A 26927-nucleotide genomic window follows, 5' to 3' on the forward strand; every position below is an offset into this window, starting at 1 on the left:
ACCCAACCTGTTCAACCTCTCTCTGTAGCCTAAGTGCTGAAACCCAGGCAACATTCTAGTAAATCTCCTCTGTACCCTCTCCATTTTGTCGACATCCTTCCTATAATTTGGCGACCAGAACTGCACACCATACTCCAGATTCGGCCTCACCAATGCCCTGTACAATTTCAACATTACATCCCAACTTCTATACTCGATGCTCTGATTTATAAAGGCAAGCATACCAAACGCCTTCTTCACCACCCTATCCACATGAGATTCCACCTTCAGGGAACAATGCACAGTTATTCCCAGATCCCTCTGTTCCACTGCAATTCTCAATTCCCTACCATTTACCCTGTACGTCCTATTTTGATTTGTCCTACCAAAATGCAGCACCTCACACTTATCAGCATTAAACTCCATCTGCCATCTTTCAGCCCACTCTTCCAAAAGGCCCAAGTCTCTCTGTAGACTTTGAAAATCTACCTCACTATCAACTACTCCACCTATCTTAGTATCATCTGCATATTTACTAATCCAATTTGCCACACCATCATCCAGATCATTAATGTAAATGACAAACAACAGTGGACCCAACACAGATCCTTGGGGCACTCACCAAGTATGTAGGTCTAAATACAGCTAGTTCTGGGGATATGGTACATAGTAAAGCTATTAAAAGCATAGCAGTGAATTGGAGGAGTGGGGGTGGATCTCTTTAAATCTGTAACTTGGGCAGTTGTGCAAGAGTTTTGGAACAGGTTGATCAGTTCGAGTGCTGAAGTGATCCAGTACGAGTTCGGGTTTCTTTAAGAGTTGTTGGAAGAGGTTAAATAGAACAAAAATCGTGTAAGAGACAGTCTATTCTGTAGGTAGCTCAAAACAGCTCGGACATCTAGCTACAGGAAAAATAAAAATGAAATCCTAGGCCCTTGAGCAGAGTGTTGGGATGCAAAAGTAACCCCACTGTTTAAAAGGGAGTGAGTGATAACAGTATTACTGCTACATCCCATTAATCAACCGTGGGAGTGTGGAAATGTGAGAATCTTCCAAATGGTACCCAGGCATTTAGAAAATAAAAATAAATTAATTGCCTGTTCCAAATTTTATTTTTTTGAGGTTGTAGTTTGCTGTTAACCGTGAAGTGTTATTTTCAGGTTTTTAGGCCTTTAAGGTATCGCTCAACTGACCAAAATAACATTTGTATGCACAATATTAAGTGTATAACACCCTTAATACAGGTGTGGAGTAGTTAGTAATAGTATGACTAAATGGGTCCTCTGGGTTGTGAGGCCTGACAAATGGGATTCAGCAGTTCCAAATGGGATATAGGGTGAGGATGTGATGGGTGGAAAAGGGTATTGTGATCCACTTTGATTTTTAAAAAAGTAATGGGGTTTTTTTTTAATGGTTTTCGGGATGACTGCGAGTCCTTGCCCATGAATCACTGAAAGCTAACATGCAGATATAGCAACAATGGGAAAGGTAAATGTTTTGGTGGCCGTTTTTGTTGTAAGATGATTTGAATACCGCAACTAAGTCCAAAGTGAGAGTGCACAATATTGTGTGCAGGCTTGGTCCCTTTACCTAGGAAAGATGCTTGTAGGAGTGTAATGAAACTTAGGGTCTCGACCCGAAACGTCACCCATTCCTTCTCTCCCGAGATGCTGCCTGACCTGCTGAGTTACTCCAGCATTTTGTGAATTAATCGATTTGTACCAGCATCTGCAGTTATTTTCTTATTCACCTGTGATCTATAGGATGGTGGAGTTTGTCTTGTGAGAACACATTAATCCTGCTCAAAAAAAGAGACGATTTTACATTTTGTTTGTATGGTTTAATAGGGTAGCTGCTGGAATTATCCCTCTAAAGTGGAAATGAAAAATTGCAGTTTTAAAATAAGTGGTCAGCCATTTTAAAGTAGAGAGAACCTTTCAACGGGCTAGTCATGGAGAGAATTTGGAGTCTCAATTACAGACGTGAGATTATACAAGAAAGTAAGATAAGGTGCAGTGGATGCTATCTTGAGGATTATTCTGCTTCTATTTCTTGTATGTTTAATTCCATAGCAGGAGCAGTGTTATTGATAAGAATCAAAAATTGATCAGTTTGTTTGACTTTAAAATTGTAATCTTTTTGTCCATAATTGATTTTGTCACACTGTTATAAGACCTAATGTTTTTACTAATTTGACTCGAGTATTTGTACTCTCCTTTTAACATTTTTTTTGCTGTAATTGTCACTTTTCACCTATAAGACTACATTGCCTACAGTGCATTTTGTCCAGCCTTTTCTTATTTTCAATATTTTGCTTAGTGTTTCCCAGCTATGCGCCCTTTAGTGAAATGAGGATTGACTCATCACTGTTTAGCTTCATCAATTCCAGACACACCGCACATCATTTTTCTGGTCACCGTTTTTTTTTACTATCACTGCTTTGTCTATTCTCATCCAGTCTTGTGTCAACTTAAGTCCCTTGCACTTCTGCGTGCACAGACCTGAAGCAGTCACCTTATTTTAGCAATTTGTCTTGTTTGGTTTTTAGTTCTGTTCTCCACCAACCCTCACTTCCTCAGCATTTATTGCCAAGATATTTTCCCCTGATCTCCATGCCTGGCTCACCATTTCAGGCCTGAAATGTACCCCTTAGAAACAAGGAACTGCAGGTGCTGGTTTCCAAACAAAGACAGTACTGAGGTACTCCAGCAGTTTGTCTTGAAATGTACTCTGATATCCTGAATTTTCTAAGCCACAAATGGAACCTGTTACTTACAGTTCCTTTAGGGATACATTTAACAAAGGTAGTGTTCTAGGGATTATTAGGTGCTATTATCTAAAATTATTTTAAAAAACCTCCTAATTAATAGATAAAATGATGTTGCTTTGACTTTTGGCTGATTCTTGATATTCAAAATTCAGCTTGGGAGTATATTTCCATCAAGATTACATGACTTGGCAAGGGTCCTGCAGGTAGTGGTGTGCCCATGTACCAATTCAGTGTTGAGGTGGATAGAGAATTGGTTGGCGGACAGGAAGCAAAGAGTAGGAATAAACGGGTCCTTTTCGGAATGGCAGGCAGTGACTAGTGGGGTACCGCAAGGCTCAGTGCTGGGACCCCAGTTATTTACAATATATATTAATGATTTGGACGAGGGAATTGAATGCAATATCTCCAAGTTAATAGACAATAGACAATAGACAATAGGTGCAGGAGTAGGCCATTCAGCCCTTCGAGCCAGCACCGCCATTCAATGCGATCATGGCTGATCACTCTCAATCAGTACCCCGTTCCTGCCTTCTCCCCATACCCCCTCACTCCGCTATCCTTAAGAGCTCTATCCAGCTCTCTCTTGAAAGCATCCAACGAACTGGCCTCCACTGCCTTCTGAGGCAGAGAATTCCACACCTTCACCACCCTCTGACTGAAAAAGTTCTTCCTCATCTCCGTTCTAAATGGCCTACCCCTTATTCTCAAACTGTGGCCCCTTGTTCTGGACTCCCCCAACATTGGGAACATGTTATCTGCCTCTAATGTGTCCAATCCCCTAATTATCTTATATGTTTCAATAAGATCCCCCCTTATTTGCGAATAACACGAAGCTGGGTGGCAGTGTTAGCTGCGAGGAGGATGCTAGGAGGCTGCAGAGTGACTTGGATAGATTAGGAGAGTGGGCAAATGCATGGCAGATGCAATATAATGTGGATAAATGTGAGGTTATCCACTTTGGCGGCAAGAACAGGAAAGCAGAGTAGTATTACCTGAATGGTGGCCAATTAGGAAAAGGGGAGATGCAACGTGACCTGGGTGTCATGGTGCACCAGTCATTGAAAGCAAGCTTGCAGGTGCAGCAGGCAGTGAAGAAAGCGAATGGTATGTTAGCATTCATAGCAAGAGGATTTGAGTATAGGAGCAGGGAGGTTCTGCTGCAGTTGTACAGGGCCTTGGTGAGACCGCACCTGGAGTATTGTGTACAGTTTTGGTCTCCTAATCTGAGGAAAGACATTCTAGCCTTGGAGGGAGTACAGAGAAGGTTCACCAGATTAATCCCAGGGATGGCAGGACTTTCATATGAAGAAAAGCTGGATAGACTAGGCTTATACTCGCTGGAATTTAGAAGACTGAGGGGGGATCTTATTGAAACATATAAAATTCTTAAGGGGTTGGAGAGGCTAGATGCGGGAAGATTGTTCCCGGTGTTGGGGAAGTCCAGAACCAGTGGTCACAGCTTAAGGATAAGGGGGAAGTCTTTTAGGACCGAGATGAGAAAACATTTCTTCACACAGAGAGTGGTGAGTCTGTGGAATTCTCTGCCACAGAAGGTAGTTGAGGCCAGTTCATTGGCTATATTTAAGAGGGAGTTAGATGTGGCCCTTGTGGCTAAAGGGATCAGGGGGTATGGAGAGAAGGCAGGTACAGGTTACTGAGCTGGATGATCAGCCATGATCATATTGATTTTTTCTATGTTTCTATTTTCAATCTATTTTTCTATTTTCTATGTTACAATTGCCTTTATCCTGTTGTGGCTTAAATTAATAACTTTTTTATTCTCCTTTCTGTAACTAGAGATACAGTGCAGGCTTGTGGCCCTTTAGCCCACTGAGTCTGCACCTACCATCAGTTCCGCTTTCTACTGATCCAAATTAATTCAATTTTTAAATCTTCTGCAAGATTTTACTACCCCTGCATATCTGGGGGTAATTTACAAGGGCTGATTGGCCTACCAACCCTTGTGGATGTGGGATAAACCCATACTCTGAAGGAAATTGTGTCAATTCCATGCAGCCGTTTAGGATTGAAGTCAACTCTTTGACACTTGGGCAGCTCCACTAGCTGTACTGTTGCACTGCCTCAATTATACGGCCATCATTGACATTGCATGCGTCAGATGGAATGGAATGGAGCGCACAAGCAAAATGGCTGCTTTATCTTGGACAGGTGTTGAGCTGCATGGGTTTTGTTGGACTTGTCGAGGCAAGGGGAGAATATTCCACCATGCCTCTGATGGGGCTTTTTGCAGGTGGTAGAAAGGTTTTTGTGTGTCAGGAAGTAAATTGTTTGCTAACGTTATCCCACCTGCAGCTCTTTTTTGCCGCTCTGTGGCTGGTTTCTCATGCGATTTGGTGGTACTGTTGGATTTGGATTTTACCGTTGTGATTAGAACCACCTACTGTCAATGGTGATTACCTGATGTTTGTGTGGTGTAATTAATTGGCGGCGCAGAGGTAGAGTTGCTGCCTTACAGAGACCCAGGTTCGATCCTGACTATGGGTGCAATCTGTACGGAGTTAGTATGTTCTCCCGTGACTGTGTGGGTTTTCTCCGGGTGCTCCAGTTTCCCCCCACATTCCAAAGTAGTACAGGTTTGCAGGTTAACTTGGCTTCGGTAAAAATTGTAAATTATTCCTAGTGTGTAGGATAGTGCTGGTGTGCGGGGATCACTGGCGGTATGGTTTTGGTGGGCTGATGGACCTGTTTCCGTGCTGTATCTTTAAAACTAAGACGGTTATCGAGGTTTTGCTAGTGGATGTTTTAACATATTCTATTGCCCTTGGGTTTTTTGACGATGAAGCTTTTGCAAAGTACCTCCAAGTTGCGTGTGGCATGTTTCTTAAAATGTGTGAGGCTTTGGCACTGCTGATCAAGAAAGTTCCTTTAAATAGTTTGCACAAGTTTTTCATAATCATATACACATTATTTTAGTTCTACCAATCTTTTGGCAAATATTATGGAATCCATTTGCAGAGTGCATTTTAAATTATACTTTTGTCTAATCCTTCAGTTTCTTAATCCATTTTCTTGAGTATGTTAAATAGTTCAAAACTAATTTGCAGTAAAGTTCTTTATGGCATTGAGACCTCGTGAAAGGCAATTTATGAACGTAGGTCCTTGTGCTGTGTTTGGGTAAAATGCACAGGAACATTGAAGTTCTGGAAAAAGAGTCCTGTCTAAAATGTCTGCTGACTCCTGTTAATTGTCCACTGGCTTGTACATTTAAGTGTGTTTTTTAATAAACTTCAGGCACTTCATCTGGATCATTGTCACCACAATCAAAGAAAGACCAGCCATTGTTCACATTGAGGCAAGTTGGAATAATCTGTGAACGCCTGATTAAAGAGCGAGAAGAGAAAATCCGTGAAGAATATGAAGAAATACTGGATACAAAGCTGGCAGGTAATTCTGAGCTGCCTTGTGTAGATTTAGAAATCCTGCAGGGTGGAATTATAGAATTGGCCTAAAGTTTTTGGTTTAAAGGCACAATAGGGACCAGCAGCAACTAAAGACCTGGATGGAGCTTAGACATTTTTGTAGGAAAATAACTGCAGATGCTGGTACAAATTGAAGGTATCACAAAATGCTGGAGTACCTCAGCAGGTCAGGCAGCATCTCAGGGGAGAAGAAATGGGTGACGTTTCGGGTCGAGACCCTTCTTCAAACTGATGTCAGTTTAGACAGTTAGACATTTTTAATCACCTGGAGACAAAGGGACGGTTGCCATTTCAGATCGCTTTGCCTCCACAGATGCGGCTTGACTCACTCACTGCCTTTTGCTGCAGCTTGTTTTTTTTGCTCTCCTATATTTTTTTCTGTTGGTGATGTTGAAATAATAGGCCTTATTAGATTGCTTGAATGAAATGAATACTACCTATATTCATGGCTGGAACTAGGAAATAAGTTTCTGTCTCAATCATTTTTAAATACATGATTTAGTACTTGTTGCTTTCATAATTCATGTTTTGATTGCTGACACAGGCAAACATCAAGGCAGTGGGACATGGCCATTCATTATCAACAAAATTGAGGCACTGTTCTTAAGCATAACTTAGCACACACCTTTTTTGTTTTGCAACAAAAACAGGGAAGAGACTGGGTGGGGGATGGTTTGTAGAATTGATGAATTCAATGTTCATACTGTTGGGTTGAAAGCAACCCAAGCGGAATATGAGCATTGCTTTCTCTAGCTTCACAATTTGCCACTCATTGATACCATAAATTGTAGGACCTTTCATAATCATTGAGTTTTTGTCATTTGAATTAATGGATATGGGTTGAAGTTGGGCACAGGTTACTGACTGTGGATGATCAGCCATGATCACAATGAATGGCGGAGCTGGCTCGAAGGGCCAAATGGCCTCCTCCTGCACCTATTTTCTGTTTCTTTGAAGCCTACTTCCCAAAAAACGTCACATCTTTTGTTTAGGAATATAAGCATGCATTGACCAGGGTGGCCTGCAAACAATAATAGTACGTAAAAATGGTAAATCCCTGGGTCGTCAGAGTGCAGAAATCATCCTTGTGCTCATCAAAGATTTTAGGTAACTGAATTTAGTGCTTTCAATGTTAGTGAAAGCAGGGTACAATATTTTAGGGCATTTGACTCTTGGTTCTGTACTTGGCTGGGGGTTTGGGTTGTGTCTTTTCTTTTGTTCCACTGTGCCGTGTTGGAGTACATCTGGGAGCAATAGGGTGACGTGAAAGATCATGGGTAAATTTGTTTTTTTTGGTAGGGTGGTATGGGGGAGATGGTATTGAGAAGTAGATTTGCTGGCATTGTCAACAGTCCAAACAACTAACAACAGGGGCTTTTGCCATTTGTCAGCCCTAATTTTGGAGCTCCTGTCACGAGTCTCAACTAGACACAGGAGGTGCTTGGTTTTACTTCCAACCTGGCATGGTTGCTGGTCAATAGTTTTCATTCCTGTAACTGTAAGAGTGGAGAGATGCTGTTTGAGAGCAGCGCAAAATGGAAACGGTTTCATCAAATACTGTCCTTTTATCATATGAACAATAAGCTTTGAACTACTGTTTAAAACTTGTATTTTTGATCAGAGCGGTTTTTATATTTGAGCTTCTGATTATCGTGATAACGTGTTTTGTAACGGTGACTTAATCGTTCTGTTTTTGTTTCAGAACAATATGATACTTTTGTGAAGTTCACACATGACCAGATTATGCGACGATTTGGGGAGCAACCTGCAAGCTGTACGTACACAGTAAAATTGTATTTTGGATTCCCCACCTTTATTGGCATCTCATTTTAGCTTGCAGGTTGTCACAGCTAGGCTGAGAGAACAGCTTCCTCCAGTGCAGCACCCATTTGTCTTGAATATGGTGGCCACTCCGCTCTGTTTTACTTGAAAGAAACTGCATGTTTCTGCAAGGCAACACTAAAACACCATCATTCCTGGTGCACTGAATCATGAAGCGTGACTGTTGACTGTTATTTTTGCTATGGGTGTTGCCTTAAGCAGAAAACTTGCTTGTAAGCACTTTTTAAATATTACTTCTTCCCACTTCATTTTTTCTGTCAATGTCTTGAGCAAGTTTGCTTTTAATCCACAAACAAAAGAGCCAATGACTAATTCAGTATTCATTGTACTATTCGATTGTAGTTTTGTGCAACAGGATATCATTCACCCACTGAGTCAATGAGGGCTCTTGAAACATTTCCCTTGGTCCCATTCACCCACTTATTTTCCTGTAACCTATTGTGCCTCGCATGTCCATGCCTCCTCGAACCCGCTGTGATATACCTGACTTGGGATTATTTTAGAATAGCCATTTAACGTACCAGCCTATCATTGTGATGTGAGTAGAAACTGGAGCACCCGGAGTTAATCCGTGTGTTAATAGAGAGTATGCAAACACCGCACCTGCACTCATGATTAAACTTGGTCACTGGAGCTGTGTAGCAGCAGCTTTCACTGCTGTGCCACGGTCATCCTTTGGAGAGAAAATAGATGGCTACCTTAATCACTAGTTTAGTTTAGAGATACAGCATGGAAACAGGCCCTTTGGCCCATCGAGTCCATGCTGACTAATGATCACCCTATCCTATACATTATGGACAATTTGCAGAAGCCAATTAACCTACAAACCTGTACGTTTTTGGAAATTAGGGGAAAACCCGCACAGTCACAGGGCTAACATAAACTCGTAAAGGCAGCACCCATATTCGGGATTGAACCTTGGTCTCTGGCTCTATAAGGCAGCACCGCTACTGCTGTGCCATTGTGCCGCCCTTTATCTTTAACAGCAAAACAAGTCTGAAATATCTTAATTTGGCCTGAAGCTGACGCTTTGTTTTGTCGTCTTTTCATTTGCAGATGTGTCCTGAATTGTCGTGTGTTCTGTGGAGTGCCCTTTCCTTTTGAACACTGCAAGTTGGCTGTTTCTCTGAGACTCGTAGCAGTGCCATATTAACCACCTGAGAGCACGGGGTGTTTCCAGCTTGTGTCAGTGGCAACCACCTTTCTGCAGCATATGTTAATTGGAGTGCTCCCTGATGTGTCATCGCCTTTTATCGGACCTTCGCTAACTTGTACTCATAACTACCAGTGGCTCCCTCTGTTAAAATGTTGCTGTATGTTAAAATCTTGATAGCTTTTTTTCTTTAATTTTATTCACTTTAAAGGAGCAGTGCTGGTGTTCCAGAATATGTCCACCTCACACTTTCAACATTGTATTTTAAATGCCAGGTTTAGGGAAATCCGTCTCGTACGGTTTTAGTAATGAGCCTTATTTTGCAAACTTTGACTTCTAGCTACCAAAATGCAGAAGAGGGCAACCACCAGTCTTTTTTATTCCCATTCCTTGTATAAATGTTATATTTTCTCAAGCCGATTTCTTGATGGTTTTGCCTTTTGTCTTAAACCCAGTTCATATTACACAATGGTAGACACAAATGCGGGAGTAACTCAGCGGGTCAGGCAGCATCTCGGGAGAGAAGGAATGGATGACGTTTCGGGTCGAGACCCTTCTTCAGTCTGAAGGGTCTTGGCCCGAAATGTCACCCATTCCTTCTCTCCCGAGATGCTGCCTAACCGCTGAGTTACTCCTGCATTTTGTGTCTACCTTCGATTTAAACCAGCATCTGCAGGGTTTTTTTTCCTACTCGTATTACACAATACCAAGTTCACTCAATTTTGCAGGTGACTAAGGTAATATGTGGGTCGTTTTTGTTTAGTATTTCGGTTTCCACAAATTAGTGAAGCATAATTCAATTCAATCATAAATGAATGATTCAAACTGGTGAATTAAATTTTCAGCAACATAATGTTTCCACGACATCCAGCAAGCAACTGTTTGCAGCTTGACATTGTTTCTACTTTGGATATTTACCTCTGTTAATATTAGATATGTTAAGTCAGGATGTTATTTTCCAAAAACTCTTTCGATACTACTAGGTTTTTAAATTACATACACATTTGACTTTAAATGCAAGATTCTTGATTTCTAATATTACTATGGGGTTTCCAGTATTTTTTTTTTAATAACTTGCAAGAAACTAGGTCCAGTTAACCATTGAACTACAAAGGTCCAGGAATATTGATCATAAACATGCTTCCAAGAGAGCAGCTGTGAAGATGCGATAGCTGGTAGCAAGCAATGCCTTCAGTTACTGCATGGCTGAAATTCAGATGACCGGAGGGCAAAGTTTTGCAAAGGCTTGCAAAGGCTCATTGTGCACTACGACATTTCTGCAGGCAAAATCTCAGATTGAATATTGGATAATGTGATTGATTATCTCTGCTGTTGGAATTGCCTGCATGTAGCTGTGGTCACCTATCAAATGAAGGGTTCAGAAGGAAGTTTCCCCTGAAGAAGAGGCTAGGAAAGGGTAACTGAAGCTTCATAGTAAATTTGATTGAAATAGTAAATTTTATTTATTCTAGCAGTCTTTCAAAGTTTATTTCTGCATTTTGATGTACCATTATTTTACTGTTCTTTGTAGTGTAATGGGATTTAGTTGACAATAAAAGTTTACATCCAGATTTAAGGAGTATTGTTGTGCATTGCTTGAAGAACACATCACTGGAAAATGGTTTATTAAAATATTACTTCCAATTTAAGTATTCATTTTCAGTACTTGGACATGGTGGTTTTTTTTTTTGCTTCTGACTTGGGCCAAATGTCCATGATTGATGGATTAATCAATTTGGCTTTGGGCAAAAGATTTACAGGTGCTCCTCAACTTACGATGGGGTTACGTTCCGAGAAACCCATCGGAAACCGAAAATATCATGAGTCGAAATGCATTTAATACATACGATCACGTGGCCGGAAGCAAGCTGTGGCTCGCTGCCGTTTGCACCATTGTAAGTCGAAGCATCGTAAGTCTGGGAGCATCTGTACTTCTTCGGTAGATAATGTTAATTTAAAACAACTTGTAAAGTTCTTTGTTGACCTTGTTTTATACTTTGCCTATTTACCTTTTGCTATTATTAGACGTGTTAAGTCAGAATGTTTGCCTATCATTTGGCCCATTCTATGCGTAATGATTGTATGGTGGTAGCCCGACGATAGCATGGCCGGGCTGTTGCACAAAGACCTGTGTGTGGGACAGATTGAGGTGGAGAGGCTGTTGCACACGAGCAACCCCACCCTCTGGGCCGCAGGAGCTACATTCCAGTGGCACGGTTAGACGTTACGGCCTGAAACTCTCTCAGCTGCAGTGGATGGCCACGTCTTCCTTCGTGCTTTGACGTGGCCTTTGCACTCTACAGTGTGCTGCTGAGCCGTCTTCCTGGCTGTTGAACCCTCCAGTGGATTCCCTCCGCCCAACCCACCAGAACAGACTTCGCATGCTGGGCTGAGCAAGTCCCTAAACTCTCTGTGGACCTTGAGACCCGTCAGCTAATGATGGTATGTTCCTCGGTTAAAAGATTCTGTGGCTTGAAATTTGAATAAGTATCCAAGTTGCAATATTGCAGATTGTGTCTGGAGTGCGAGCTCCCTCCGATGGGAGCAGTGAATGCCCTTTATCGTTCATTCCTAGGAACATTGGAACACAAAATTGGTCATATGGCTTCAGCAATTGACAGAAACACCTTGTTACTTCTTGGCTTGTGACTTTCAACAGAAAAGCTGCTAAATGTATTTGCAGAACGGTAATGTACACAAAATAAACTTGTGAATTGTTACCTGTCAAAAATCTTAAACATCCTTCGTCAGAAGATGAGGACAGATTTACCTTCCGCACAATTATCAAGAGTCAAGTATGTAAATTGTCATATGTACTGGAGACAGAATAATAAAATAAAATCTGCAGCGTAACAGAGCCATATATGCAATAACATGCTGATAATATAGTCAAAAATATAAACTGATAACTGATATTGGAAGGGAGTGGAACTCGAGTGGTACAGGAAGCGTGGGCAGCTCTGAGGCATAGTGACATTGTTGATAGGTTGCAACAAGGGAAAGGAGGCCAATGGCTTGGCACAGAGAAACCAGTGTGGAGTACAGCAGGTCCAATAGAGAGGAGGAAATTGGTTGTAGAGCAGGTATGTTGGGAAGAGGCAGTGAAATGTATATGAGCAGTGGCTCAGATTAAGCAGGAACTGATGAATTGGGAAAGTGTAGAAAAGAGGTTTAGCTGGAGGGACCTGTGGTGCATGGAAGTGGATCATGTAAGTTTCCTTGGGGGCTATTTATGATGTGCTGCCATCACCGCAGAACCACAAGCAATGGGGACCTGGTGTTTCCCCTGTGTTCAGAGGCTGCAACGTTGATGCATATTTTGTCAGGATGTAAGACTAGTCTTTCTCAAGGTCGGCATATTTGGCTGCGTTAAAGTGTATAGTTGCGGCAATTGAGCGAGGGAGAGGACAGTTGAATTTGGGATGCAATTGGACTGAGTCGCTATTCATTTTGTCTGGGGAGAGATAGAATGTTAAAGGACGTGGGTGTTTAGCATTTGTTTGAATGTTGAATCAATTATCAGTAGTTTATTTTCATTGATATCTACCAAGTGGTTACTTAGTGGTGCTTACTGGTAGCATAGGTGGTGAGAGTATGTATTGAGGAGGTTGGTTCTGGAACACCAGATGCAACTGTTGCGCCTTCCCAATGTGTCATGGACCTAACTCAATGAAACACCAGTGAAGGAAGGTGCCTGCTTGATAACTGGCATCTACATGCCTAGTTTTTTTTGTCCCATAGTTTAACTGTAAAGGCATTTTAGATTTTCATGTGGCATTGGGATTGAGTTTCTTGGTTAAACATGTAGCTTGTGATTTCGTTAACAAGTAGATAGCTTATGACTGAATGTGAAGTTAGTTATTGTCTATAGCATAACTGTATAGGTAGTTTAGATGCTCCTTTGGGATTGGGCTTGGTTTTCTTGTTTGAGCACTTGTCCTGGTGTGATAGCATAATAATAATACTAGGTAACCAAAATCAAAGTCGAGTACAACTAAAAACAGTCAATAGTCGTTTAAAGTTTTCGAAGGTAGACACAAAAGGCTGGAGTAACTCAGCGGGTCAGGCAGCATCTCAGAAGAGAAGGAATGGGTGACGTTTTGGGTCGAGGCCCTTCAGACTGTTGTTGAGGTTAGTGTATAGTGTTCATGAGTGACTTTATTCTACATATAGATTGGGCCAACCAAATTGGTAGCAGTGCTGAGAAGGAGGATTTCCTGAAATATATTTGGAATGTTTTTTTTAATAATAATAATATAATAATAATAATATTCATTTATTGTCATTGCAACGAGTACAACGAAATTAAAAAATAGCCAATCCTGACGGTGCGTACAAACATATATGCAATAAATGCAAAAACAAATAAATACAATTATATTAAGTACAAAAAGAAGAACAGATTAGAGGGCAGGCCATCCTAGACTGGGTATTATGTAATGAGGAAGGATTAGTTAGCGATCTTGTACCGAGCCCCTTGGGCAACAGTGACCATAATATGGTGGCATTCTACATTAGGATGGAGAGTGACGCGGTTAATTCAGACGAGGGGACAACTTAAAGAAAGGAGACTTTGAAGGTATGAGATGGGAATTAGCTAGGATAGACTGGCAAATTATACTTAAAGGGTTGACGGTGGAAATGCAATGGCAAAGATTTAAAGACCACATGGATGATCTCCAAAAATTGTTCATCCCTGTCTGGCAAAAAAAATAAAACGGGGAAGGCGGATCAACCGTGACCTGCTGAATTACTCCAGCATTTTGTGAATAAATACCGTGGATACATTGATGATCATTTTCCAATGTTCTCTCGACTCTGGCTACCGTCCAGTCCACAGGAACTGATCCAATGTAACTTCACTTTTTAAGAAAGGAGGGAGAAAATGGGGAATTATAGACCTGTTAGCCTTGCATCGGTAGTGGGGAAGGTGCTTGTGTCGATTGTTAAAGATGCATTATAGCAGCGCATTTGGAAAGCAGTGACAGGATCAGTCATAGCATGAATTTATGAAGGGGAAATCATGCTTAACTAATCTTCTGGAATTTTTTGAGGATGTAACAAGTAGAATGGATAAGAGAGAGCCAATGGATGTGGTGTATCTGGACTTTTAGAAAGCCTTTGACAAGGTCCCATACAAGAGATCAGTGTGCAAAATTGGAGCACATGGTATTGGAGGTAGGGTATTGACATGGATAGAGAACTGGTTGGCAGACAGGAAGCAAAGTAGAAATTAACTGGTCCCTTTCCGAATGGCAGGCAGTGACTAGTGGGGTGCCTTCAAGGCTCAGTGCTGGGACCCGTTATTTACAATATATATTAATGAGTTAGGCGAGGGAATTAAATGTGACATCTCAAAGTTTGTGGATCACACAAAGCTGGGTGGCAGTGTGGGCTGCGGTGAGGATTCCATGAGGCTGCAGAGTGACTTGGATGAGTGGGCAGATGCAGTAGAATGTGGATTAATGTGATGTTATCCACTTTGGTGGCAAGGACAGGAAGGTAGATTATCTGAATGGTGTCAGATTACGAAAAGGGGAGGTTCAATGAGACCTGGGTGTGCTTGTACTTCAGTAACTGAAAGTAAGCATGCAAGTACAGCAGGCAGTGAATAAAAAACTAATGGCATGTTGGCCTTCATTGCAAGAGGATTTCAGTTTAGAAACAAGGAAGTCCAACTGCAGTTGTACAGGGCCCTGGTGAGACTGCACTTGGAGTATTGTGTGCAATTTTTGTCTCCTAATTTGAGTAAGGACATTATTGCTAGTGAGGGAGTGCAGAGTAGGTTCACCAGGTTAATCCCCGGGAGAGTGGGACTGATAAATGATGAAAGAATGGGTCAACTGGGCTTGTATTCACTGGAATTTAGAAGGATGAGAGGGGATCTTATAGAAACATAAAACATTCTTAAGGGATTGGACAGGCTAGATGCAGAAAAATGTTCCCGATGTTGGAATCCAGATGCAGGGGTTACAACTGTTTAAGAATAAGGGGTAGGCCATTTAGGACTGAGATATGAAAAAATAATCCACCCAGAGTTGGAAATCTGTGGAATTCTCTGCCACAGGAGGCCAATTTACTGGATGTTTTCAAGTTAGATTTAGCTCTGATGGCTAAAGGAATCAAGGGATATGGGGGAAAAGCAGGAATGGGGTACTGATTTTAGACGATCAGCCATGATCATATTGAATAGCAGTGCTGGCTCGAAGGGCCAAATGGCCTACCCCATCACCTATTTTTCTATGTCTGTTTCTATGAGCCTGACGTTTGCTGGGATGAAGCTGTTCTTGAACCTTGTGGTCATGGTTTTCAATCAGCTGTACCTTTTTCCTGAGTGAATGAAATGAGAGTGGCCATTTTGTATGTTGAAGCAGTACCACCTATGGATCCCTTCACTACTGGGAGGTCATTACCTGAGATGGATTGGACAGTGTCCACCACTTCCTGTAGTCTCCTTTGGTACTTGGTGTTCAAGGAAGGAAAGCCAATGTTTTGGGTTTTAATTTCTTTTCTGTCAAAACAACTGTATTTTAAAATATTTAAGATCTATATTTTATCTTGTTTAGAAATGTTAATCTAAGATAATAATAGTCCAGATTTTATTAGGACAAATGTTTTTAAAGCCATAATTTACCTAAATTTAAACTGAGTGGGACCTCAAAGATTGATTTACACTGAAGGTGTTTTTTAAGCAGTTAATCAAGAACAAATGACTTTCATCTACTCGTGACTGAAAGCTATTTTCATTCATGACATTGGGAACAGGGAGAATATGATCCTGCTGCATGATCAGTTTTCCATACATCTTTAGTTATTACCTTATCAAAAGGTTTATGGCAAAACCATGCACAACGAGAACGACTTTCCAGACCTGGTCCATCACTTTCCAGCAAAGGGGAAATATCTGAAGAAGGGTTCGGACCTGAAACATACTTTATTTATTTTCTCCAGAGATGCTGCCTGACCCACTGAGTTACTCCAGCATCTTGTGTCTACTTTTAGTACAAACTAGCATCTGCAGTTCCTTCCTACACAAAGGGAAATGTCAGATGAGTATAGCTTGTATAATAGAGCACAGGCCATCAGCTTGGGATTTCCATTTATTGACTGCACAATTGCAAACCTTGCTACTAATTTAACTAGTTTATAGTTTCTTGAACTTTTGTGTTCAGTAGGATTAAAGGTAGATGCCTAAAACACCTTCGTTATCAAACACTGGTGTCGAAGAGTTTTACAGCAAGTCAATGATTGTGTAGATCCATCCATTCTATCCTGTCACAGTGCACTTGGTTGTTGGAATCTGTTAATGTGAAAATAAATGGCCCAATTATATCAGAAAAAGTGATTTTATTTGTCTTTATAAATGCTGGTGTGGTATTTCATTGGTGTCACTTTCTTCAGTTCCAACATGGATGGAATGGATCAAGTCATTTCAGCATTTGCTGGCTCCACTCAGAAACCACCCCACGTTAGCCTTGCGACATGATCAGTCTTCTTTTTGGTTGGCTTAATAAAGCCCAGGAACTCCAGCTCAGCCACTGCCCGAATAAAACGAGCACTGATAAAATACATCAAGGAAAACAGTTCAACTGTTATTATGGCGGTATTACATATTCTCATTTTTGTTGTATTCTTCATTGAAGCCTACATGAGACGATTTAATCAGTGTCTGTGCCAGCTCCTTTGACTTAACTGGCCCATTATCCCCACTCACCTTCCCTTGGCCATGCAAGATTTTAAATCTAAATTCAATTCCCCTTTGGAAGTAAAACTAATTCTAATGCCCATAAAGTAGTGCAATTTGTATCACAATAAATAATGACTGTTTTTGGAAGTAGGAGGCAGGAGTGCCAGAGAAACACAGAGCACTGGAAATAGGTCACCATGGATTTTTATGCCATTGTGAGCTTCATACAAACTGCATGAAGAACTTTAATGAAGTATTTTCTGAGTACAATCTTTAAATTATGATATTTTATAATGGAACCCTTCCACCAATTAATCTACAAACAGTTACCATTTAGCCCTATAAACAAGGCTCTACTTACTGAGCAACTCAGAATGGGAAGGGGAGTTAAAATGGTTAGAAACCGAGAGATCCAGCAGGCCTTAGCAGCCTGGGTGGCAAAATTGCCACCTCTTGGTCCTGCTAGTGTGAAGGAGGTTGCAATGAGGTTAGAGGAGGTGCATGTGAACCTTGGTTTCACTTGAAAGGGCTGCTCTGTGAAACCATGTATTAATGCGAGGGAGGAGATGTAGGGACAGGTGTCACATCTGCAGTTGTTGGGGAATGTGGTTTGGGAGGGAAGGGATGAGTGAACCGATTGGTACTCTTCCAGTTAAGCAGTGAGGCAACATACAAGTGGATTTGGCACTGCAGAGCAATAGCCATTTGTACTGCAGTCAGAAACACCCTTATACATAACTGATCTCAGCATTCACAATACAGACAATTTATATCCACGTCCTGGTAAGCAAATGGAAGATGAACAATCTTTAATTAAAAGATTGATTAAAATATGTAAGTTGTGAAATTTAACATTTCAAAACATTTGAGCAGGTCCAAGCATTGAGTAGGTGGTAATTTTGCCAATCACTTGCGCTATGGCCTGCTGAATCTCTTGGTTTCTAACCATTTTAACTCCCCTTCCCATTCTGAGGCAGCTCAGTAAGCAGAGCCTTGTTTATTTGAGCAGCACAAATCACCAAGTCAATAATCAAACCCCATGTCCCATTCTAGAGCGTTAATTTACTGAACCTTTTAAATAACCAACAAACTGTTGCAATTCACCTAGAAACAAGGAACTGCAGACTCAGGAAGGGGCCTGTCCATGATCTCCTGAGATGATACCTGAGCTATTCCAGTGCTTTGTATTATTTTGTAAACCAGGCAGTTCTTTGTTTCAACGTTGTGTTCAATGCATGTTGTCAACATTGCAATCGCTGCTTTTGTATCATTCATTTGGAAAAGCATTTAACACTGCACAATTGAATTTAGCCAAGCCCACTCATGCACATTCACTTCAATCAGACCGTCAAGCATGAAAAGCTTCACCCACTGGATGGGCATGAAACATTCAACAAAGCCACACTTGGCCAGCATATTACTCTTCAATCGATACCTGATCAAAGACCACATTTGCACCAATCTTCCAATCCAGACCATCTGCAATTCACAAACAGGAAAAATGGGTCAATGGAGGACGTCATCTCTCTTCCACTACATTCACGCCCTGGATCACCAAGACAAAAGAACACCTACGACAGGACGCTCTTCAGTGACTACAGCTCAGCCTTCAACACCACAATTTGGAAGAAGCTCATTACTAAAGTTCTAAACCTTGTCCCTCGAGCCTCCATCTGCAACTGACTTCTGGACCTCCTCCAACCTGACCCTCAGCACTGGTGCCCTTCAGAGTGGTGTGCTGTACTGCCTGTATATACATAACAGTATGGCCCAGTACATCAGGTTGATCATGAAGTTCACTGATGATACCGTTGTTCTCAGCCAGATCCACGACAACAAATGAGACAAAGTAAAGGAAAGAGAGAGATCCAGGTGTCATGGTATCAGGAGAATAACCTAGCCCTCAATGTCAGAAAGGCACAAAGGAGTTAGTTGTTGACCTCTGGAAGCGAGGGAATGAATACAACCCTGTCCTCATCAATGGTGCCGCTCTCAGGTTCCTTGCCAGGTCACCTGCAACCTAACCTGGTCCCTTTACATGGATGCCGAGATCAAGAAAGCACATCAACGTATTTACTTGATCATGCATCTAAGAAGATCAGGCAGTACATTCAGCCCAGGAGGATACTCTCAAACTTATAAAGATGCGCTATAGAAAATATTCTGACGAGATGCATCTCAGCCTAGTGTGGCAACTGCTCTGCTCTTGACTGCCTGAAACTGCACAGAATGGTCAATCACAGGCACATCACTTCCTTCCGACCAGTCTATCGTCATGAGGCATTGCATCACAAGGTTGAAAGTATTATCGGGAATGTCCGGCACCCTGGCCATTATCTTTACTCTCTTCTACATTCTGGCACAAGATTCAGGAGCTTTAATTTATTGTGACATCTGAAGGATGATAGGTAAAATGTGATGGTAAATCTTTGCAGTGAGACTATCTTCAGGACCACTCGACTGGCAGTAAAAAGTTCTTAAATAATACACGACATTAAATAATCATGTGAATGGATGTGCAAATAAACCATCCTTTCCGTTATAAAATGCACTAAAAAAGGATACTGTATAACTCCCTCCACTTGTCTGTTATTTATTTTGTCAGGGTCCTTCCCTTCTGCAGAACAAACCACTGTAGCGAATGCCTGGAAATAAATAAATAATTTAGCACAAATCAGTGTCCAAATAGCAGCATTGAATACTGCACAAGCTCAAGGAGAACCAAACAAGAAGGTCACCGTTTTGGTTTATCCCAGCCTCAAAGGCATTTTCAACAAAAGCCACAAAATACTCATTTCATTAAGAAATATAAATGATTAAGAACAGTGGCACGGTTAATAAAGCTGGCGCCTCACAGCAACAGAGACCAGGTTCGGTCGTGACTTCGGGTGCTGGCTGTGTGGAGTTTGCACATTTTCCTGTGACAATAAACAATAGGTGCAGGAGGACCGCCATTCAATGTGATCATGGCTGATCATTCTCAATCAGTACCCCTTTCCTGCCTTCTCCCCATACCCCCTGACTCCGCTATCCTTAAGAGCTCTATCCAGCTCTCTCTTGAATGCATTCAGAGAATTGGCCTCCACTGCCTTCTGAGGCAGAGAATTCCACAGATTCACAACTCTCTGACTGAAAAAGTTTTTCCTCATCTCAGTTCTAAATGGCCTACCCCTTATCCTTAAACTGTGGCCCCTTGTTCTGGACTCCCCCAACATTGGGAACATGTTTCCTGCCTCTAACGTGTCCAACCCCTTAATAATCTTATACGTTTCGATAAGATCTCCTCTCATCCTTCTAAATTCCAGTGTGTACAAGCCTAGTCGCTCCAGTCTTTCAACATATGATAGTCCCGCCATTCCGGGAATTAACCTAGTAAACCTACGCTGCACCCCCTCAATAGCAAGACCGCGTGGGTTCCCCAAAGACATGCGGGTTTGTAGTTTAATTAGCCAATTAATTTGTTGTTAAAATTCCCCCGAGTGTGCAGGGAATGGATGCAAAAGTGGGATGATGTAGAACTCGTGTGAACGGGTGATCCATCGTTGGCGTGGACTCGGACAGCAGGGCATGTTTCCCTGCTGTATCTTACAATCGATCAAAAGATGAGCTTAATTTGCAAAACTCTAAAAAGGAAAGCTTACCACAAGTTAATGCATTACCAGTTCAGCAGCATGTTACTTGTACTGAGCCATATTTTGCATGCCTTTTTACTACCAGTTGCCAGGGGAACGGCCAGTTCCCTCCTGTTCATTTCCACCTGCATATTGCACCTGCACATTGAAATGAAGTTGCAGATGGACAGGAGATCAAACGCCAGGAGGTACACACTTAGTGAAAGAGAAATAACACACAGAGATGAGGGGCTGGATGCATTTTGCATCCTGTCTCTCAGCTTTACTTCAGGGAAGGCTGGCATAAGAATCATATCCCAAATCAAAACAAGATGGCCAACCCATTGAATAAGGAAAGCTGTGTGGTGAAACAGCTGCTACAGTAACATTTAATAATAGTGAAATACTTTGCATTAGTAAAGTGTTTTTGCCTTTTCCATTTTTGCTATTTCCTTAAGCACATCCCACAGAACAGAGTAGGGCGGCACGGTGGCGCAACGGTAGAGTTGCTGCCTTACAGAGCCAGAGAACCAGGTTCGATCCTGCCCTGGGATGCTGTCTGTACGGAGTTTGTAACGTTCTCCCAGTGACCCCGTGTATTTTTCCCGGGTGCTCCGGTTTATTCCCACACTCCAAAGTAGGTTAATTGGCCTAATGGCCTGGTTCTGCACTGTATCTCAAAACTAAATTGGAACTAAACAGAAAAGGCCATTGTGTCTGTGCCGGGTCCATGAAAAGACCAGCCATTGATCCCACTCTTCCTCACAGCCCCATATTTTCAGCCGTAAATATAAATTCAATTCCCTTTTGAAAGTTTCTGCTGAAGTTGATTCTAATACTTTAACAAGTATGATCCAGATTACGGTAAAAAATCACAATCATTTTTTTCCAGTGTATTTAAGCCCAGTAAGGCGAGCAAACAGTAAAGGAACTCAAAAATAAATTCCTGTAGATGTCAAAAATCTGGAGGGGAAAAATCCTGAAAATATTCAGCAAGACAGGCAGCATCTGCCATTAAAATAGTTAATAATTCAGGTCAATAATCTGTAGTCTGTATTGATCAGATCCCACACCTACTTCCACCATTTTGATTTATTTCAGAACACCATAACGTGCATGCCATCAGAGATTTGAAATGTCGAATGAGAACTTCAGGAACTTTATTTAGTGGGAAATGAAAGCTGCATTAAAATATTATTTTTGAATATAGCTTAGTTCATTTACGTTTTACAATGCAAATCGTCCCAAAAAATTGTCTACAAATAGCTCCTACTTTGCAATGTTAACAGGGTTCTTCAGCCAACCTGGTAAGTAAATCACCATGTATGTGGTTCTAGCCAATGTGGCAACGTACTCTGATTCAGTTTTGATTAGTGCTTTCAATCTGCTGATTTTCTGCAATTATGATCCTGGGTGAGGGAGTAATTTAGATTTAGGTGTAGGTTTATTATTATCACCTGTACCGAGGTACAGTGATAAGCTTTGTTTTGTATGCTATCCAATCAAATCGGATAATATTGTTCATAAATACAATCAAGCCAAACTCAAGAGCAAAAGGACAGAGTGCAGAATCGTTCTCAGCATTGTAGCACACCAAAGATAGACACAGCGGGTCAGGCAGAATCTCTGGAGAAAACGGATGCGTGATATTTCAGTCGGAACCCATCTTCAGACCGAAACATCACCCCTCTGTTTTCTTCAGAGATGCTGCCTGACCCATTGAGTTACTCCAGCACTTTGTGTCTATCTTCGGTATAAACAGCATCTGCAGTTCCTTTCTACACATTGTAGTACATCAGTTCCATAACCAAAGTCCAATTTGGTAGAGGTGAATCATACAGCACCCTAGCTTATGGAAGGTCCGTTCAGAAGCCTGATAATACCGGGATTGAAGCTGTTCCTGAGAATGGTGGCGTAGCAGTAGAGTTGCTTCCTTACAGCACCATAGACCAGGGGTTCGATCCTGACTACAGGTGCTGTCTGTACGGAATTTGTACATTCTCCCTGTGACTGTGTGGGTTTTCTACGGGTGCTCCGGTTTCCTCCCACACTCCAAAGACGTGCATGTTTGTAGGTTAACAGGCTTAGGTAAAATTGTAAATTGTCCCTCGTGTGCTGGATAGTGCTAGTGTACGTGGTGATCATTGGTCGGCGTGGACCCGGTAGGTCGAAGGGCCGAGTTCCAGCGCTTTATCTCTAAACTAAACTAAACAGCTTAGTCGAGAAAACACTTAAACAATAAAGAGAGAAGCAGTAGACGTGGGTATGAATAGACACTGAAACATGAGGAAAGTGTGCTTGGGCCACAAAGCAGAAAACTGAGCCTTACAGAGAAGGCTTTGAAACAGTGTATAAGTGGATCTGGCAAAGCCATGGAAATTGACCTCTGTACCACAATTAGAAATACTTGGACATATCTGATTTCAACTTTCATAATAAAAAGATTTGTACCCACATCCTGGCAACCAAATGGAAGATGCCAAACAGTCGTTAATAATAAAAAGTCATAGTCACAATGATTAAAATAGGTCAGATAAATAGTTAAGCAAAATCTAACTAAGGGTACAAAGCATTTGAACGTCATATACTACTTTTAGAGATCCTAGGTAACTCAGTAGTTTTAGATAATCTGAAGCACACATTTCAAACACAAACCCAGACATCTCTCGGTCAAATAAATAAACATATTCCATCTTAGAGTGCAAAGTTACTGGGTCTTTTCAGGAACCAGCAAACTATATCAGTGTATAAGAAGGAACTGCAGATGCTGGTTTACACCAAAGATAAGACACAAAATGCTAGAGTAACTGTGAGTTAGGCAGGAGGATCTCTGTAGAAAGGAAATAGGTGGGGATGTTTTGGGTCGAGACCCTGAGTGTTAGGGAGGGGGACACAGGAGATATAGGGAAGGTACAGGATAAAGCAGAGCCTGCAACGACGACTCAGGAAAGGTGGAGCCCACAATGGTGCATTGTTGGCTGGGGAACGAGGTGACAACAAAGGAACACAAATGGTGAAATTACAAGGGTTAGGGTTGGGTAGGAACAGAGAGAGAGAGAGAGAGAGGGAATGTAAGGGTTACTTGAAGTTTAGAGCAATATTGATGCCGCTGGGTTGTAGGCTGCCCAAGCAAAACCATATCAGTCACAGGTAAAAGGTTTGGGTGATGGTAAAAGGTATAGAATCTTCAATTATTTTCACTAATTCTAAACTCGGCAGGAATGAGAGTCACCAGGGGCAAAAATAAAATTTTTAAATGCTTACATTCTCTCCCTGGGATTCTCTTTCACCATAAAAAAATGTATGTAGAGCAAAGTTCAATCCTTAAATCCTTTGGAACACAAAGCACTGCTCATTGTAGAAGCACAAGGAACCTCAGGTGCTGGTTTACAACAAAAGACAGAGTGTGCTGTAGGTCAGGCAATATCTCCTGAGGACATGAGTAGATGATGTTTTTGGTTTGGACCCTTCATCAGAGTGATTGTAAGATGGGGGGGGGGGAGCTGGAAGAGAGGTGGGGCAGGACAAAGCCAGGCGAGTGATAGACAATAGGTGCAGGAGGAGGCCATTCGGTCCTTCGAGCCAGCACCGCCATTCAATGTGATCATGGCTGATCATTATCAATCAGCCTTCTCCCCATACCCCCTGACTCCGCTATCCTTAAGAGCTCTATCTAGCTCTCTCTTGCATGCATTCAGAGAATTGGCCTCCACTGCCTTCGGAGACAGAGAATTCCACAGATTCACAACTCTCTGACTGGAAAAGTTTTTCCTCATCTCCGTACTAAATGGCCTACCCCTTATTCTTAAACTGTGGCCCCTGGTTCTGGACTCCCCTAACATTGGGAACATGTTTCCTGCCTCTAACGTGTCCAACCCCTTAATAATCTTATATGTTTCGATAAGATCCCTTCTCATCCTTCTAAATTCCAGTGTATACAAGCCTAGTCGCTCCAGTCTTTCAACATATGACAGTCCCGCCATTCCGGGAATTAAACTAGTAAACCTACGCTGCGCGCCCTCAATAGCAAGAATATCCTTCCTCAAATTTGGAGACCAAAACTGCACACAGTACTCCAGGTGCGGTCTCACTAGGGCCCTGTACAACTGCAGAAGGACCTCTTTGCTCCTATACTCAACTCCTCTTGTTATGAAGGCCAACAATTCCATTGGCTTTCTTCACTGCCTGCTGTAGCTGCATGCTTCCTTTCAGTGACTGATGCACTAGGACACCCAGATCTCGTTGTACGTCCACTTTTCCTAACTTGACACCATTCAGATAATACTCTGCCTTCCTATTCTTACCACCAAAGTGGATAGGTGGATAGAGGTGAACGGCCCTGATTGGCAAATGGTTGAACAAAAGGTCAGAAATGCAAAGACAAAAATGTTGTGATATAAGAAGAGAATACTAGAGGGTAGAGGGCATAGATTTAAGGTGAGAGGGGCAGAGTATAATGGAGATGTGCAGGGCAATCTTTTTACATAGAGGGTGGTGAATGCCTGGAACGGGCAGCTGGGGGTGGTAGTTGAAACAAATACGTTAGTGGTATTTACAAGACTTTTGGACAGGGATATGGAGGTGCAGGGAATGGAACGCTATGGGTTATGTGCAGGTAGATAATGGTGTTAGCATCATGCTTGGCACAGACTTTGCGGGCTGATCACCAACGGTGTTGAAACACACTACAGAGCGGAGATGCAGAACCTGGTGGATTGGTGCTCAGATAACAACCTGTCCCTAAACACCTCCAAGACCAAGGAGCTGATCATCAACTTCCGTAGGTCACATAATGGGGAATACGCTCCGATCTTTATCAACGGGGACAGTGTGGAGAGAGTGCCCAGCTTCACGTTTCTGGGCACTCACATTTCGGAGGACCTCACATGGTCCACTAACATTGCTGCGCTGGTCAAGAAGGCGCAGCAACGACTGTTCTACCTGAGAACACTGGAAAAGTCTGTTCTGCCCCAACAGCTGCTGACGACCTTCTACCGCTGCATCATAGAGAGCATCCTAACACATGGCATCCCTGTGTGGTATCTCAGCTGCACGGAGGCAGAGAGGAGAGCTCTTCAGCGGGTAGTCTATAGAGCTCAGATTATCGGAACACAGCTACCAGCCGTGGAGGGCATCTGCAACACACGATGCCTCAGGAAAGCCACCATCATTCACAAAGGCTCCTCACATCCCTGCAATAGTCTGTTCGAACTTCTACCATCTGGCAGATGCTACAAGGCCTTCCACTCAGGAACAGCTTCATCCCCAGGGCCACAGTTGCTCTGAACCGGTCCTGCTGAGTCGGATGGTCACATCGCACAGCGACCCGTCACAGACCTATTTGCACTTTATTCTGTTTTAAAACGGTTTCTAATTTTGTTTCACTGGGTTGTCTAAATTTATGCTGATTAGCTAATTAGTTTATTGCATCATATGGAAGTCACATTCCCAATCTCGTTGTACCCCTGTACAATGACAATGAAGATATATTGTATTGTATTGTATTGAAGGGCCTGTGTTTGTGTTGACATGTTCTATGTAAATGTCCATTGACTCAGGATTTGTAGTTGGGGACAATGCAAACATCTTCACTGTTGACCCAGAAAATGCAACCCCTTGCTACAAAAGATCAAGTGACACATTCAATGAGAAAGTCTTATTTTCCACTTCTGATATCATCTTCTGACAAAGAGCAGACCCGGACAGAAAAAACATTTAAATGAACATTTTACAGGGCGATAAATGAAGGTAGGATACCTAAATGAGAAACATTGAAACGGAGATACCATAAATATCATAAAAAATTAAATTCATTGAAATATTTATTGAAGGAAGATAATTAAGGTTGGAGAGTTTGTGGGACTAGTGTAGTCGGTGCATGTTGGTTGGCCATAGGTCATAAGGAATATGAGTAGAATTAAGCCATCAAGTCTACTCTGCCATTCAATCATGGCTGATCTCCCTCCTAACCCCATACTCCTGCCTTTTCTCCATAACCTCTGACACCTGTACTAATCAAGAATCTATCTATCTCTGCCTTAAAAATATCCACTGACTTGGCCTCCACAGCCTTCTGTGGCAAAGAATTCCACTGATTCACCACCCTGACTAAAGAAATTTCTCCTCATCTTCCTACAAGAACATCCTTTAATTCTGAGGCTATGACCTCTAGTTCAAGACTCTCCAACTAATAGAAACATGCTCTCCACATCCACTATATCCAAGCCTTTCACTATTCTGTATGTTTCAATGAGGTCCCCCCCTTATTCTTCTAAACTCCAGCAAGTACAAACGCTCATCATAGGTTAACCCACTCATTCCTGGGATCATTCCTCTGGACCCTCTCCAGAGCCAGCACATCCTTCCACAGATATGGTGCCCAAAATTGCTCACAATATTCCTAATGTGGCCTTACCAGAACCGTATAGAGCCTCAACATTACATC

The 26927-nt window shown here is 42.0% G+C and overlaps 2 protein-coding genes across 6 annotated transcripts in view; one reads left to right on the top strand and one right to left on the bottom strand.

The window, feature by feature from the left end:
• Nucleotides 1-9729, top strand: part of akirin2 (akirin 2) — a 54455-nt gene extending 44726 nt beyond the window's left edge. The window contains exons 3-5 of the mRNA XM_078399806.1: nt 6002-6154; nt 7892-7963; nt 9088-9729. Of these exons, the coding sequence (XP_078255932.1) occupies nt 6002-6154; nt 7892-7963; nt 9088-9098 (236 nt within the window). The 3' untranslated portion in view covers nt 9099-9729. The remainder of the gene's footprint in view (nt 1-6001; nt 6155-7891; nt 7964-9087) is intronic.
• Nucleotides 9730-16541: 6812 nt separating this feature from the next.
• The window catches only part of orc3 (origin recognition complex, subunit 3), a 71561-nt gene continuing 61175 nt past the window's right edge, over nt 16542-26927 (bottom strand). For all 5 annotated transcript variants that reach the window (XM_078399810.1, XM_078399809.1, XM_078399812.1 and 2 more), the window contains 2 exons: nt 19437-19516; nt 16542-16742 (listed from right to left, as the gene is read on the bottom strand). In XM_078399810.1, coding sequence (XP_078255936.1) covers nt 16637-16742; nt 19437-19516 — 186 coding nt within the window. In that variant the 3' untranslated portion in view covers nt 16542-16636. The remainder of the gene's footprint in view (nt 16743-19436; nt 19517-26927) is intronic.

The sequence above is a fragment of the Rhinoraja longicauda genome, chromosome 5, assembly GCF_053455715.1.
Source record: "Rhinoraja longicauda isolate Sanriku21f chromosome 5, sRhiLon1.1, whole genome shotgun sequence".
NCBI classification, from domain to species: domain Eukaryota; kingdom Metazoa; phylum Chordata; class Chondrichthyes; order Rajiformes; family Arhynchobatidae; genus Rhinoraja; species Rhinoraja longicauda.